The sequence below is a fragment of the Ambystoma mexicanum genome, chromosome 3p (assembly GCF_040938575.1).
Source record: "Ambystoma mexicanum isolate Mex_15411 chromosome 3p, UKY_AmexF1_1, whole genome shotgun sequence".
In the NCBI taxonomy this organism is placed as follows: Eukaryota; Metazoa; Chordata; class Amphibia; order Caudata; family Ambystomatidae; genus Ambystoma; species Ambystoma mexicanum.
Genome location: NC_090925.1, coordinates 825,927,218 through 825,940,665, shown reverse-complemented (window position 1 = coordinate 825,940,665; position 13,448 = coordinate 825,927,218). Strand labels below are relative to the sequence as shown.

At 46.5% G+C, this 13,448-nt stretch overlaps 1 protein-coding gene across 1 annotated transcript in view; it reads right to left on the bottom strand.

The window, feature by feature from the left end:
• The window catches only part of PRSS8 (serine protease 8), a 101,701-nt gene extending 89,472 nt beyond the window's left edge, over positions 1-12,229 (bottom strand). The window contains exon 1 of the mRNA XM_069651896.1: positions 11,690-12,229. Within this exon, the coding sequence (XP_069507997.1) occupies positions 11,690-11,744 (55 nt within the window). The 5' untranslated portion in view covers positions 11,745-12,229. The remainder of the gene's footprint in view (positions 1-11,689) is intronic.
• Positions 12,230-13,448: the final 1,219 nt, after the last annotated feature.

The following is a 13,448-nucleotide window of genomic DNA, read 5'->3' as shown; positions in this document are numbered from 1 at the left end:
CCTTCTCCCCATATATTTTTGAAAGATTTTGTCTATACTGGAGGACCTTCTTTGTAAACCTGAGCGGAAGCGATTGAATAATATAGAGAACTTGGGGCAAAAGCACCATCGAAATCGCATTAACCTTTGCCCAAACATTAAGAGTTAAAAGCGATGTGCAAAAATGGGCCAGTTTAAGTACCTCTATCAATTTGACTACATTAAAGTCTACTATCCTCTTTAGACCTCGGACAAGATATACTCCCAGGTACTTCACACTTGTGGTTGCCCATTGACAGTTCCAAGAGCTCAACTCATTCCGCAGGTGCGTGCAATTAGTGGAAAATCTACCAACTTCTCCCAATTGATGGCCTGATAAGAGACCCACTTCCTCAAACAGACTCCAAGTCTTCCCCCTCTCTCTTTTGGGTTAGCCATAATTATCATTGCATCTTCTGCAAAGCATAAAACTTTAATTTCTCTGTCCCCCACTCTGAGCCTCTGCAGTCCCTGCTCCTGCCTAATATAAAGCTATAAGAGGTTCTAATGCCAGATTAATGAGGAAGGAGGCTAGGGGTGACCCATACCTCTGGACCGGGGAAAAGGCGCTGAGAGTTCCCCTATTTACTCATACTATAGCACTGATTAATGCAATGCCCCAATAGCTTTTAAGAAAGGCGTTCCCAAACCCCATTTTGGTTCAAGTACAATCTAAGAAGCTCCGAACACAATTGAATGCTTTCTCTGCATCCATAAAGATTAACAGAATGTCCCCCACCTCATTCCTAGGAAGCCCCATAATGTTCTAAGATGGTCATAACTGTGCCTTTCCCACATGAATCGAACCTGAGAACAATCAGATCACCAATGTATTTGTCCAGCCGATTAGTAAGTATCATAGTAAATATTTTAGCATCCACATTTAACAATGATATTGGCCTGTAGCTACCACACTTAGTTTGATCACTACCTCGCTTAGGAATTACCGTGATACACGCTTCTCGCATTGTCGGGCAGAAGACTCCCTCCATCAGAAAATAGTTAAACAAACCACATAGGAACTGAGCCAGTTTAGTCTCAAAAGCTCTACAAAATTCAACTGGCAGACCATCCAGGCCTGGTGATTTGCCTATATTAAGTTGATCTATTGCACTCATTATTTCATCCTCCCCAATAGGCTGATCAATGGCTATCACTTGTTCCGCAAGACATTTTTGATTTTCCTGAAGAATACCTCTAAATTGGCCGATGTTGGAAATTGGGTTTCCTCATACAAGGATTTATAAAAGCTCCTAAAGCATTCACATATATCTTCCCTCTTCACCATTGATGTTCGCTGTTAATACACTAGTCGAGACATGTGACATACCCACAATACATTACAGTTTATTAGCTAATAGCCTGCCACTCTTATCGCCTTCCTCCCAGGCCTTTCTCCCCCTGTAGATCCATTTCAGAGATTTGCATGCTCTATCAAGTATGTAGGTTTTCAAACGCCAGCAAGCGATTACAGACCATGTATTTTCAAAAATGTAGCCTCAATCTAACCATAGAAGGTCTGACAACCCTTTGGTTTTCTCAATAAGTTTATCCGAGACAAAATTACCAATTCTAGAATACGAGTCATGTACTGGTGAAAAGAAGGAATAATCTCTCTCTCGTGGGTGTAGGGTCCTCCAACTATCCACTAAGTCAAAACTATGCATGAACATTCCACATGCTCTACTCGCCCCTACTGCAGTGTATCTACACTGTGCTCAATGATCTAATTTGTGGTCAAGGAGACAGTTAAAGCCCCCCCCCAATATAATGTATGTACCATGCAAAGTCTGCAACAGAGAAGATAATTTTGAAAGAAATTTCCTGCAGTGCAAGGGCCATAGATAAATCCTATCGTGATTATGCTCCCCTCATAATACACATCCACCAAAATCACTCTCCCTTCATCATCCATAGTCACTCTCTCTACCCTCATACCCAATCCCCTGCGCAATAATATTCCTACTCCTATAAAAAGAGACATAACAATTCAGCATTGCCTTATTATATCTTGAGCTGGTCATAAAATTCTTGACTCCTCCACTGGAGGAGTGTCTTGTAGAAGGACAACATCTGCTCTTGCTCTCCACAATCACACGGTTACATCCTTCCTTTTCTGAGGACTGTTTAAACCCTTAACATTCCATGTACAAAATGATAACTCATTTATCTATGTCACTTATCTCTCCTCCCCTTCTTTCCCCAATTCTCATATCGAAGAAATTTGTATACATTTTTAATTCTTAAATGTGTTCTGTTGCTAGCCAGACCTTGCATTATACTAACAAGCTTTACAGACAGCGCTGGTGATGTAAAATTATAACTAAGCACTTACAATACCTTGATTTGGGGATTTCAACACAATCAGCTGGTTTTCCAACCTTTGCCGTGATACATATCCATTGTGTATACCATAGCCACAAAACAAACCACATACAGAACCACATAAAAAAACAATGCAAGAACATTTTGGCAAAACATTCTTAGTTCCAATATTTACACTACAATGAAAGTTCAGACCTATTCTCCCAGAGGTCCATGCCATTATCGGTTAGCACTATAAAGTATAATATATCCCCCTCCCCACACCTAAATGATCAAATAATTCCACGTAATGTCAAATTTCCAATCACTCCTGCTACCATGAACAGGAGCGAGGTTCATGCCATGCTGCTGTCCTTTGTAACAGCAATCCATTTATTCCCAACCATCCTGTGATGCACCCCTTGCAATTGCATGTCAATCAAATTCCCCAAGTATCAATAAAAGTGTAAGAAGCAGTTAAAGCTTCCACTTCAGTGCACTGCGTGTTCCCTTAAAACAGCAGGCACATTTGTTTGTGGGTTTGTATTATGCCTGGGAGGGGGCATGGCAATGGGGTTTGTGGGGAGCAGTGCAGGCCAGCAGGGAACATAGTTCCACTACTTCTTTTCAAGCACTTCGGCCACTGGTTCACACGGAACTTAGTAAAGGAGCCAAGTATCCTGAACCACTGAAGCAGATCTGTGGAACCACTGGTAACACGCTGTAAGGTTTGGCACCCTGACCCCGCTGTTGTCCCGTCACAGACCTTGTTTCGAATCGATCAATGAAGGCCGGCAAGGGTGCTTTGACCCTTTAGAATAGTGGGACTAACTACTCTCGGCACCTCCGGCTTAACCTGCAAAAGAGCCTGCTCGGTTGTTACTGGACCGCCCAGTGAACTGACCAGCTTGGACGGGACCTTTGCCTTGGTACCGCTGCATTCTACAGTTTCGACTTGAGCCTTAGAAGCCTGCATTCCTAGGTCTGGAATTTAGGCGAGTACATCTGAACCAGAGCATACGTGGTCACTGTGTTGCCCCGCTGTGGTGACAAACTTTGTGGGTACCTTGCTGCTGTGCCCTAAAATGAGCTGCAGTGGAACTGGTCTGATCCCTTCATCAGAAGTGAAGAAATCGCCACTGTCCCACCACGGACTGAGGTCCTGGAATACAGCCCTTAAAAGCTGCAGGTGCATGCAACTGCAGGATTTGAACCTGTGAACGAACTCGACTGGCGAAGTTTGGTCCGGATTGTGCCGAGGGTCGGTAAGTACTTGCATCCCTTACCTGTGGCTGCTGGCGCATCCATAGACTTTTTACTCACAAGTGTTCCCCGAGGGCCACTCTCCTTTGTTAAGGTAGCATGTGCTACCAAGCTATTCCCGATTCTTGGAATTCGCTCTGCCCTCTTGCGGAGACGCTCCTTCCTTGAATAATGGGACCTTATTCTTCATCACCTCACCCACCTTCCCGAGTCACTACGCTCCTTTAAGAGACCCGGTTTGAACTTAACCGCACGATCGAGTGCCCTGGCACTGAATGTACTTTTGAATGCAAGACTCCACACTCAGGCTCGGACGGAGTGGGACAAGAAATAGGCCCAGCCGCCCAAAAAAAAGTGTCCTACCCCCTCCTCAAAAAAGCGGCCCACCCCTCGCCTCTCAACCTTTGACCTCTGATGACATCACCAGAAGTGATCATTTGACCCCACCCCAAAGTGACATCCCGGGAAGCAATGAAACACTACCCTTCACAAAACAGGAAGTGGCATCGAATAGCATTGTTCCCAAGTACACTAAATCACTGTGAATCCAAGCAGACGTCCAAAGCCAAATGATAATGTGTTATTGTATAGCACTTACGCTCAAGTTCTTTTTTATAGAACAAATATGCATACAATATCAGGTACTCACTTATCAACCTAATAAGGATGATAGGCGTTTTGGAGAAAAAAAAACAGAATATTAGAAAAAAGAACCTTAACATTTTTTTTTCTCCAAACCGGCCCAAGCATGACCAGAAACCGGCCCCCACTCCCCAGGGACGATTTTGGACTGGCCATGGGCCGAAAGGCCAATCCGACCCTGTCCACACTTCGTAGGGCCTGGACTGCCTATTAATTAGGGTTTGAAGTGATGCCTAAAGTATATTCACACTGTAGGACTGCTTTCTGTTGCAGGTCGTGGATCTCTACTCATGTAATATTCCTTTAGGCCAATAGTTACTGTATGTATGTTTTCTGGTTAGTGTTGTGTTAGTTTGGTTAATTTTGCTGAGTTTACTTTGTGTTTAAGTTAAAAGGCCTGAAATAAATGCATATTTATTTTTGATATTTACACATGACCAGAGTAATTTGTGGTGTTGTTTGCTGTGTGTGCTCATTGTGGGCCTTCCATCACCCTCACTCCTCCTGAGACCTAGTCTTGACCACCGCCAATGCTAACTTGATTGGTCCGGCTTGTCTAGAAGGTTACCCTGTTCCAAGAAACTAGGCTGGCCTTCTGAACCTTTGTCCACCAGGTCAGAGTTCAGGAATCCTGCTTAACAGAATCGGACAAGCTCCCCCCCCCCCCCTCCAGACTCTGGCAATCTGCACCGGCCACTTGAAAAATCATCAAAAGACACCAATCGGAGCGATATACACGCTCATCTGCCCATACCTCGATGTGATTGGCTACAAACAGACTGATGGTGGCCAATCACATCGATGTATCTCCAGAGTTACTGGAAGGGCTGGAAATCCCAGAGACTCCACGCTCTTCCCCGGAGAAGAGCGCAAAAATCCAGAGTCTCTGGGATAAACCCAGAGACTAGGCAGGTATGCTTACATGGCTTCTTTGAGGCAGTTTGCGTCATTTGTCTTTTGTAAATCTACTTTAATGTATCTTGTTGCTGCAATTTGAATATGTACACTGTGGGGGGCATCCTTACATGATGCTAGTATTAAGATCTTCGCAGTGATAGGATTGAAGGAATTAGTGTCATGGGGAATTAAGGCAGGAGCGTTGGATAGTTATTAGACTGGGTTCAAAAAGGGTATTGGTACTCACAGAACTGCTTTATTTACAGCTGCTTGCTGCCCAATTGAAGCTCTCGCTGAGACCTCGTTCAGTAGCTTTTTTTGAGATATTCCCCAAGCATTTGATTGCGTTAATACAAGTTATAGTGTAAGCTGCAACAAATGGGGTACCCTTGAACTGTGAGGGCCCGATTCATGGAAATGTGTGCAGAAATCCCGCAGGGGGCCACGTGTCGAGAACATGAAACCATCGAAAGCTTCGGCTACATCATGGGTAAAACCTTCCAGCACGGGGGGGGGCGGGGATCTCCACCAGACAAGCTCACTTTCAGGCCAAGAATGATACCTACCCAACACGACCTTGCATTATACCCAATCATCCTATGGAGGGTGGGGTGGAAGGGTATTTCAGGCGGATAGTTCAACTTGTACACCTCACCACTAACAGCACAACACAGTGGTAGAGGCAGAGGGGGGTGGGGAGGGTGCTGCCCTCACTGGTACAGACTCAAGGGGAATTGCCAAGGTTATCAAGGGAGCTTCAAACTTGCGTGCAACTATGTGAAACTAACTTCTAATTAATCCATTGCCTTCCTGCACCAGAGTTCCCTCATCTACCAACATTGAGAGTGCACTTAGAAAAATGGCCACTGCCATAAAGTGCATACGAAATGAATGCATTTCAAGTTACAACCAATAGAACATAAGCTTATTCATTATCCAGAACAGTATCACGACTTACATTGCAGTGTAGAATTAGCATTGGGTCACAATCCTGTTCCTGAGGCTGCATTCCAAAGAAAGCATATGGGCTAATATGGTCCAAGTACTTAATGCTACATCCACACTACTAGATATTACATTAGCTAAATACAGGATGTTGTTCTATGGCTCTGAAGCTTCTATACGGATCCAGTAAATTTAGTAACATGGAGGATGCAACATAGAGCGGTGTGCCTTAGCGTTTGGCATGTGGCAGGGCCCAAGCAAAGAGTTACCACAGCTCCGAACTTAGTCCTGACATTACCACCAAGCCTGCATCCCAATAGAAGAGCAGGGCATTGGACGCCACCAAGCCTGCATCCCAATAGAAGAGCAGGGCATTGGACGCCACCAAGCCTGCATCCAATAGAAGAGCAGGGCATTGGACGCCACCAAGCCTGCATCCCAATAGAAGAGCAGGGCATTGGACGCCACCAAGCCTGCATCCCAATAGAAGAGCAGGGAATTGGACGCCACCAAGCCTGCATCCCAATAGAAGAGCAGGGCATTGGACGCCACCAAGCCTGCATCCAATAGAAGAGCAGGGAACTGGACGCCACCAAGCCTGCATCCAATAGAAGAGCAGGGGATTGGAGGCCAAAGTCAAAAACAGGAAATGATGAGATGGCAGGACCTCAAACAAAAGAGAAAAAATGACCAACGGATGAAATTAGCCATACATGAGCAATAAGCAGAAGAGGATTTGGAGGAGTTTGGTCAACTAGAAAATGTTCAAACATTGGTAAGCAAGATTGTTCGATGTACGCCAAGAACAAAAAGTCAACCAACTAATAAATCTGACAATTACTACATTTCTTGTTAATTATTACCCAAATCTGAAGGGCAAGTGCAATAACCTGGAAAGTGTATCCAATGTATCTGTACGATTAGAGATTTAGGGTTTACATCCCTGCTTTTCATTGGTGTGCAGCTGTGCCAGTTATGTAACACAATCCGAATTAGTAACCAAAGCGCGCCTACTGTTCAGTTACCCTACACTATCACTTTGTTCGATGTACAGACAAGTGTCTGTAAAGATATTGGAAGACAAGTGTAGACACTACGAAGACAACGGCTCACCTTGAATCCTAGGCGAACGAACCATGAAGGACTAGCGGAGTGCAGCCGTTTACGCCATTGAAAAAGTCATCTTTTGAACACATTAGAGGTCGAAGTGGGGCAGGAGCGGTGCTCCTCTACTGTATAAAAAAAAGTAAATGAAAAAAGTTCCACAATGGTTTCGATTTAAAATAAAAGCGCATTAAGAAGTTGAAACTTGTACTACCCATAAACAGCAGGCGCGTTTGTTTGGGGGTTTGTATTGTGCTTGGCGATAGGGTTTGTGTGGAGCAGGGAGTGGGGGGCGGGGTGGAGGCTATTGGTGAACATAGTTCCACTACTTTTCATACACTTGGACCACTGCAGTACATGGATGTAAGCTTGTAAGGGGACAGCTGGAGAGAGTAAAAAAGAATGCATGCTTTAGAAGTAGCAAACCATTTTAAACATCTAAAATTGCTAGGTGTGTGATGTGTTAATGGAGAAAAGTGTATTGCTTATTAACTCAACTGAGATGGGGGTTTGAATATTGTGTTTGTATATATTCCTAACAAGATGGATGTTTGATTCGCATAAAATTCAATGGGGGGGTGGGTCTCAAAGTCTGACAGTCTTCGCTCTGCCCACTTCTTTCAGGATCAGGAATGGGTCATTTAGGCCTAGCTGTGAACAAACTGTGCCCTCCCTGCTGTGACCACCCTTGCATGCACCCACCCTTATGTTGTATAATTAGGTTTTTTACAGCGCTTCACTGCTTTTTTTACGATCTCTTGCCGCCCTGGTAGACGTGAAAGAGAGGGGAAGGGGGGATAGCTTTGGTTAGCGTGGAACGAGGCAAATTGCAAGCTAGCTGTGCCGTTTTGTCGATGGGTGCAGTTGGGAAGCACATGGGTGCAATACGTGGGTCTATTTCCAGGGGGTTTGTGTTGAGAGGCCTCGAGGCCCGTGGCCAGAGTGAAGGCCATTGTGGTTGGGATTCGGATATTTGTTGGTTGGAAAGACGTAGCCATTCTTGCCGCTTGAGAAGGGTGTTCAGTAGACGTATGGGCGGCTTAGTACTTGTACTGTGTGCTGGAATGAATAATTTGACCAAGTTAGTACAGGCAGCAGTCCGTGGGCATGGAGGCACCTGTCCGGTGTAGCATTAGTGGCGCACCTCTGGCAGGGTAAACGCAAGGAAAAGTCGCCTTGGAGTGGCCTGGTGCTCCTGGCAGTGCACACACGGCCGGCTCGGGATGGCATGAGGCAGCAGAAGGGGCACCAAGCAGGCAGTGAAGTGAAATGCCTGCAGGGAAACCTATGAGACGCAGTGGGACGACTAGGAGCAAAAGTATAGTGTAACGCACCAGAGCAACATTTCAGGGAAACATCTGGCGGCAAACCCCAGGGGAGCAGGTTAGTAGAAAGGTCATCTCGTTGGGGCACTATGAAGCCGCATATAGAAAGACAACCACCAAGCATTAGAAGTCACAGCAAAGCATGAACAGGCATGCTGTACAAAATGGCCCCCTGCCTCCCCCCCCAGCATTGGTCTCTGGAGACCGGCCCCATATCTCCATCCAGTGTACACCGGGAATGGGCAGATGGGGGGGGCGGGGGGTCGGTGGAGCAGGCTGCCTGGACGGCACACACCACCCTACTCAAAACGCCAGCTGGCCGATATATGAACACCCGTGGTGCTCCCTTCACTCTCCTTGGCAGGTTGGTCGGCAGTCTGAAAGCCATCGCAAACCCCACTCTAACAGGTTCCAGTAATGGTGTGTCCGGTCCCAATAGCCTCGAAACCCCCCTCGCGGGCACAGGCCAAAAAGGAAGCCATGCCAGTGGCAGGACCGCCCAGCCCACCTCAAGGGGAGTGAGGAGCAGGGCAAACAACATGTTAACTCCTCCAAGAGTCCCAATTGATTCAAATGAAAAACAAACGAGAGTAAAAAATATATATATAATTATGTCTCCCTGGAATGGCCCCATATCTTTGAAAACATGGGGATCTTTTTGGAATCGAACAACCTACCCACCCCCCAGTATCTGCAGTCTTCTAGGTGGTTGAAGGCGTTTTTGGAGGGTACTCCCATTGGAATTTAGAAAGTGACTCCATGGAGGTCAAATGAAATGAATTCTTGAGGTCACCGGGATTCGAACTCCGGTCGTCAGAGCCAAAAGACACTTACCCGCTACTACTGGAACATCTGGTTACGACAATTATGAACACAACTGTCAGAATTGTACTCTGCAAAGTACAGATTTGTACAGGTAAAATGTGCACCGGTTTTTCTAATTGCCTTGCAACATTAAAGGAGGCGCTCCTTCTTTTAAATACAATGTATTCGTTAAAATCCTGACATAAATGTTTATTTATGGGTGGGAGGCTGAGAAAAATACCCCCAGCCCCCCTCCCCTAACTTACCACCCACGCGCTGATGGGATGCCAGTCAATTTCCATTTCCAGCTCTAGTGAGTAACGTGAAGATTCTACTCCACTCCCCCCGCGAAAAAAGGAATAAATATGGAAATAGTCCCGAAATCTCGCACTTCAGGAGTTGGCGGTCCGCAGACCACGTGAACGTTAATACACAACCCTCAGCTTTTCGGCGGCACCCCACCCGCCAGGCCTAAATAAAGAGCCACTATTCAATGTGCGGTCTGCCCCTCTTGAAAATGCACCCTACCCCCCTTTCTGAGCGAGCATGCCGCCGCTCTCCGCGACCCGGGGCAGCGGCCCCACCCTGAGAGTACACCCTGTGCAGGAGGAGGGGCAAAGGCGGCACGATCGAAACTGGAAACACGAGCCTGGCGCGGAAATCAGGACTGGGAAAAAGCAGCCCAGGTAACAAACACTAAGAGCGCACTCGAATACAACGAGCATGCCCTCCTCCCCCCACACCCCCCCCCCCACCAGGTTGCTCTACCGGCGCTCTGTATAGCCCGATTTAGATACACACGTGAAATATATAAATATACATTACTTGGCGGATACGAGAAATGGGACTTGAAGCAAGCAAGTAAGTGTAAGAATGGGTCTTTAGGATGTTATTGTGTCGTGTATTTTATCTGTTTCCTCTGTAGGTTAATTGTAGGTAAAGCACATATGTTTTGTGCAAAGTTCTTCATAATTTGCGTCCTTGCATGTACCGTTTATAAAAACGTAGTTTACATTGCCATGACAGGAAACTAATGAAATATAACCAGGTGCTTGTCTCTTAATGTGTTTTCAATCCGAATACGAATTTTTTTATATATATATATATATATATATATATATATATATATATATATATATATATATATATATATATATATATTTTAGGAAAGTGTATTTGGGTCAAGTCACACTCCACAGCACCCCTAGTCGGCTACTAGGGGTGCTGTGGAGTGCGACTTGACCCAAATACATTTTCCTAATTATATATATATATATATATATATATATATATATATATTCGGATTGAAAACATATACATTAAGAGAGACACACCTGGTTATATTTCATTAGTTTCCTGTCATGACTGGATGTTCACTCCAGTTCTGAGCCACAACAGCAAGGCATTGTGGGTATGCAAATTAACCAAAATGCAAACCTGTTCTCCAGAAAATTGGCCTTGGCTAAGAGGGCAGTGTTATTGTATCCTTCAAGTTAAAGTCTCCCCCCCCCAACCCTTTCAAACTCAGCATAGCTTTATATATATATATATATATATATATACACACAAAGACCCTGTGAAACCAGCCCTGCCCCTACTGTGACAAGTCCACACAGACCAAGAAGAATCCTAACCCACCACTACAAACTCAACCCGAGAAGTTGGAGCAATGAGGCTCAAGCCTCGTTATCCAAAAATCACCGCTGATGGATAAAAATCTATCAGTAAGAAGAAGCGGACACACACACCCATTCCAAAAATCACACGTGGTAGTACACATTAACCTGAACTGCAGGCGCTCCCGTGTGTACTTTTTATATAATTGGCTCGGTGGTTAAAATGTTAGATGAAATGAGAGCTGTGCTCGTTTGCCCCACCGTGTAGGTGGAAAGGCAGAGTTGTGCTGCGGGCGGTTTCAACCCTGTGGTTGTGCGGTTGACACTCAGCCCATGGCATTAACCCACTGAGCTCGCGGTTATGTGGTCCGGGCTCTGCGTGCAGGTTTATTATTCACCCCGCCTGCCTGCTTTGGAAGTCTTTCAAGGCAAGCGTGGAGAGGAGACTAGGAAGGGGGGGCGGACGTGCTGAAGTCCATGTAACGGGCAGGATGCGCTGTGAGCCGGCGTAAAGTCAAAAACATTACACCTGCACGTCCTTCCAAGTATCGTTCTGGATGTCAACAACCTGCGCACTGCAAAATATAAAATTAGTTAAACCAATGAACAACTCTGACTGGAAATCAGTAACTTCCAGCAAGGAAAAGGTCAAATAGCAACGAGATACGAAGGCCACACTGGTGGAGTGCCACCCAGGCCTGCACTTGGTGTGCCCGACTGCCACTCGCCCAATGCGTCGGATCCTTCGCCGCGGGTTTGGGTCCTCCTTACCTTGTTGGAGCAGCAGCGTCAGCACCGCGGCAAGAGTCCCCGGCAGGCTCGGCATCCTAGCCCCCAGGACGGGACCCACGTCCAGTGGCGTCGACACTGAATGCCCCCTTCCCCTTTGGCACGCTCTGCGTCGATCCCGGGGGTCCAGGTGCACCTCCGTCTGGTTGTCCAAGCACCACCGACAGCGTCACAAAGTCAAAACGCAGCACCACCTTCCAAAATATTGGTGCCTGATATCCTGGTGGTGGTTGCCTGCCTCGCCTTCACTAATGGGGTCCCCTCAGTAATCACTGGGCTGGAATCGAGGTCACCTTCTTTTCCGTTAACCAGGCGGGGGGAGCCCGGGAAGATAAGTTGCGGGCGCTCAGAAGAAACCGGCCAACCCAGTTAAAAGGGCGTCCACCTTAAAATGTTGCGCTGGAAGTGCAAGCTTTTCACCTCAAGAAAGGGGAGCAAACAAGACAAGAGGCGGCTGCTACTGTTAGACCTCCGAGTATTGCATCCGACCGTGAGAACGCGCACAGGTGGAATAAGAGCGGGGGGGAGGAGCCGGACACCTGAGGTAGCTGCCTCAGCCCGCCCACTGCCCGCCCCCTGACCCGCCAAATTCCCCAGCTGGCTCTGGAGCGCTCGGCCGTGCTCTGCACGCGCGCCGCTTTAGCCTCCCGCGGCAGCAGGGGTGTTACTAGGCCTCGAAAAGATCAGGGGCTAAGCTAATGTCGGGACTGGTGGGACTGGGGGCTAGCTATAGCCTTTCGGCTGTAGCCCCCGAGCTTCTATCCGGGGCTACAACCAAAAGCCCCCTGAGCCCCCCCTTAGTAACGCCTTTGGCAGTAGGCCCGGGAGCACCCGCGGGCACGCACCGGAAGTCGTGCAGGTTGGCGCTGTATGCGCCATGCAGGTTATATAATAGAATACCAGTACAGCATGATCAGAAAGAGGTAGGATTTTTTCCAGTTTAAATAAAATAATAATATAATGATGACATTATAGGCAATGCCATCGCATGGGCTTTGAGCCGATGACGTCCCCCAGTTCAATTTATGACCAGAAATGAAGCAAACTGCTGGAGAACATGACAAGCTGACGCATCTCCATCTTTCACCTGCCAACCAGGAAATATACTTGTTGGCAAGAATTTAGGTACGTGATTTTGGCAAGTGTATTACCTATCATCAATTCATCATAGTATTTCATTTCTGCGTGTCTGAACGCAGCATTGCGTAACAAACCATTGCAAAATAATATAGCCTAACAGGGTGCAGCAAACCCTAAATCAGAATAGCTTTAAATAAATAATACAGCATAACATAGGGACACAACATATACTGGCAAAACTGCACAGCATAAGGCAAATGTATCCATACCTGCTTAACCTCCGGATTTTTCTCGGAGACTCAGGAATTTTAGCCATTTCTCCGGGTCTCCGGGAAAAACCCTGGAATCTCAGGAATTTTTATGGGGGAAAGCTTTCACTGATTGCTTTTTTTTTTAATGCTTGCAGGACTTCGACACCACGGACTCCCTGCCAGAGTGTGGCTTTGTCTCTGCAGCAATGACTGTAACTCTTCCAGCTCATTGGCAAAAAGAATGCAGGTGAAGCAAAATAACGCAGGTTTATTTTGCTTCACCTTTCATTCTTTTTTGCCGACTTTCAATGTGAACGCGGGTTTCTTTTGCTTTCGTTCTTTTTGCCCAGGTTACACTCAGTCCCATTTAACCACAGCCACCAGGTTTGCAGACTGGACAACTCACCACT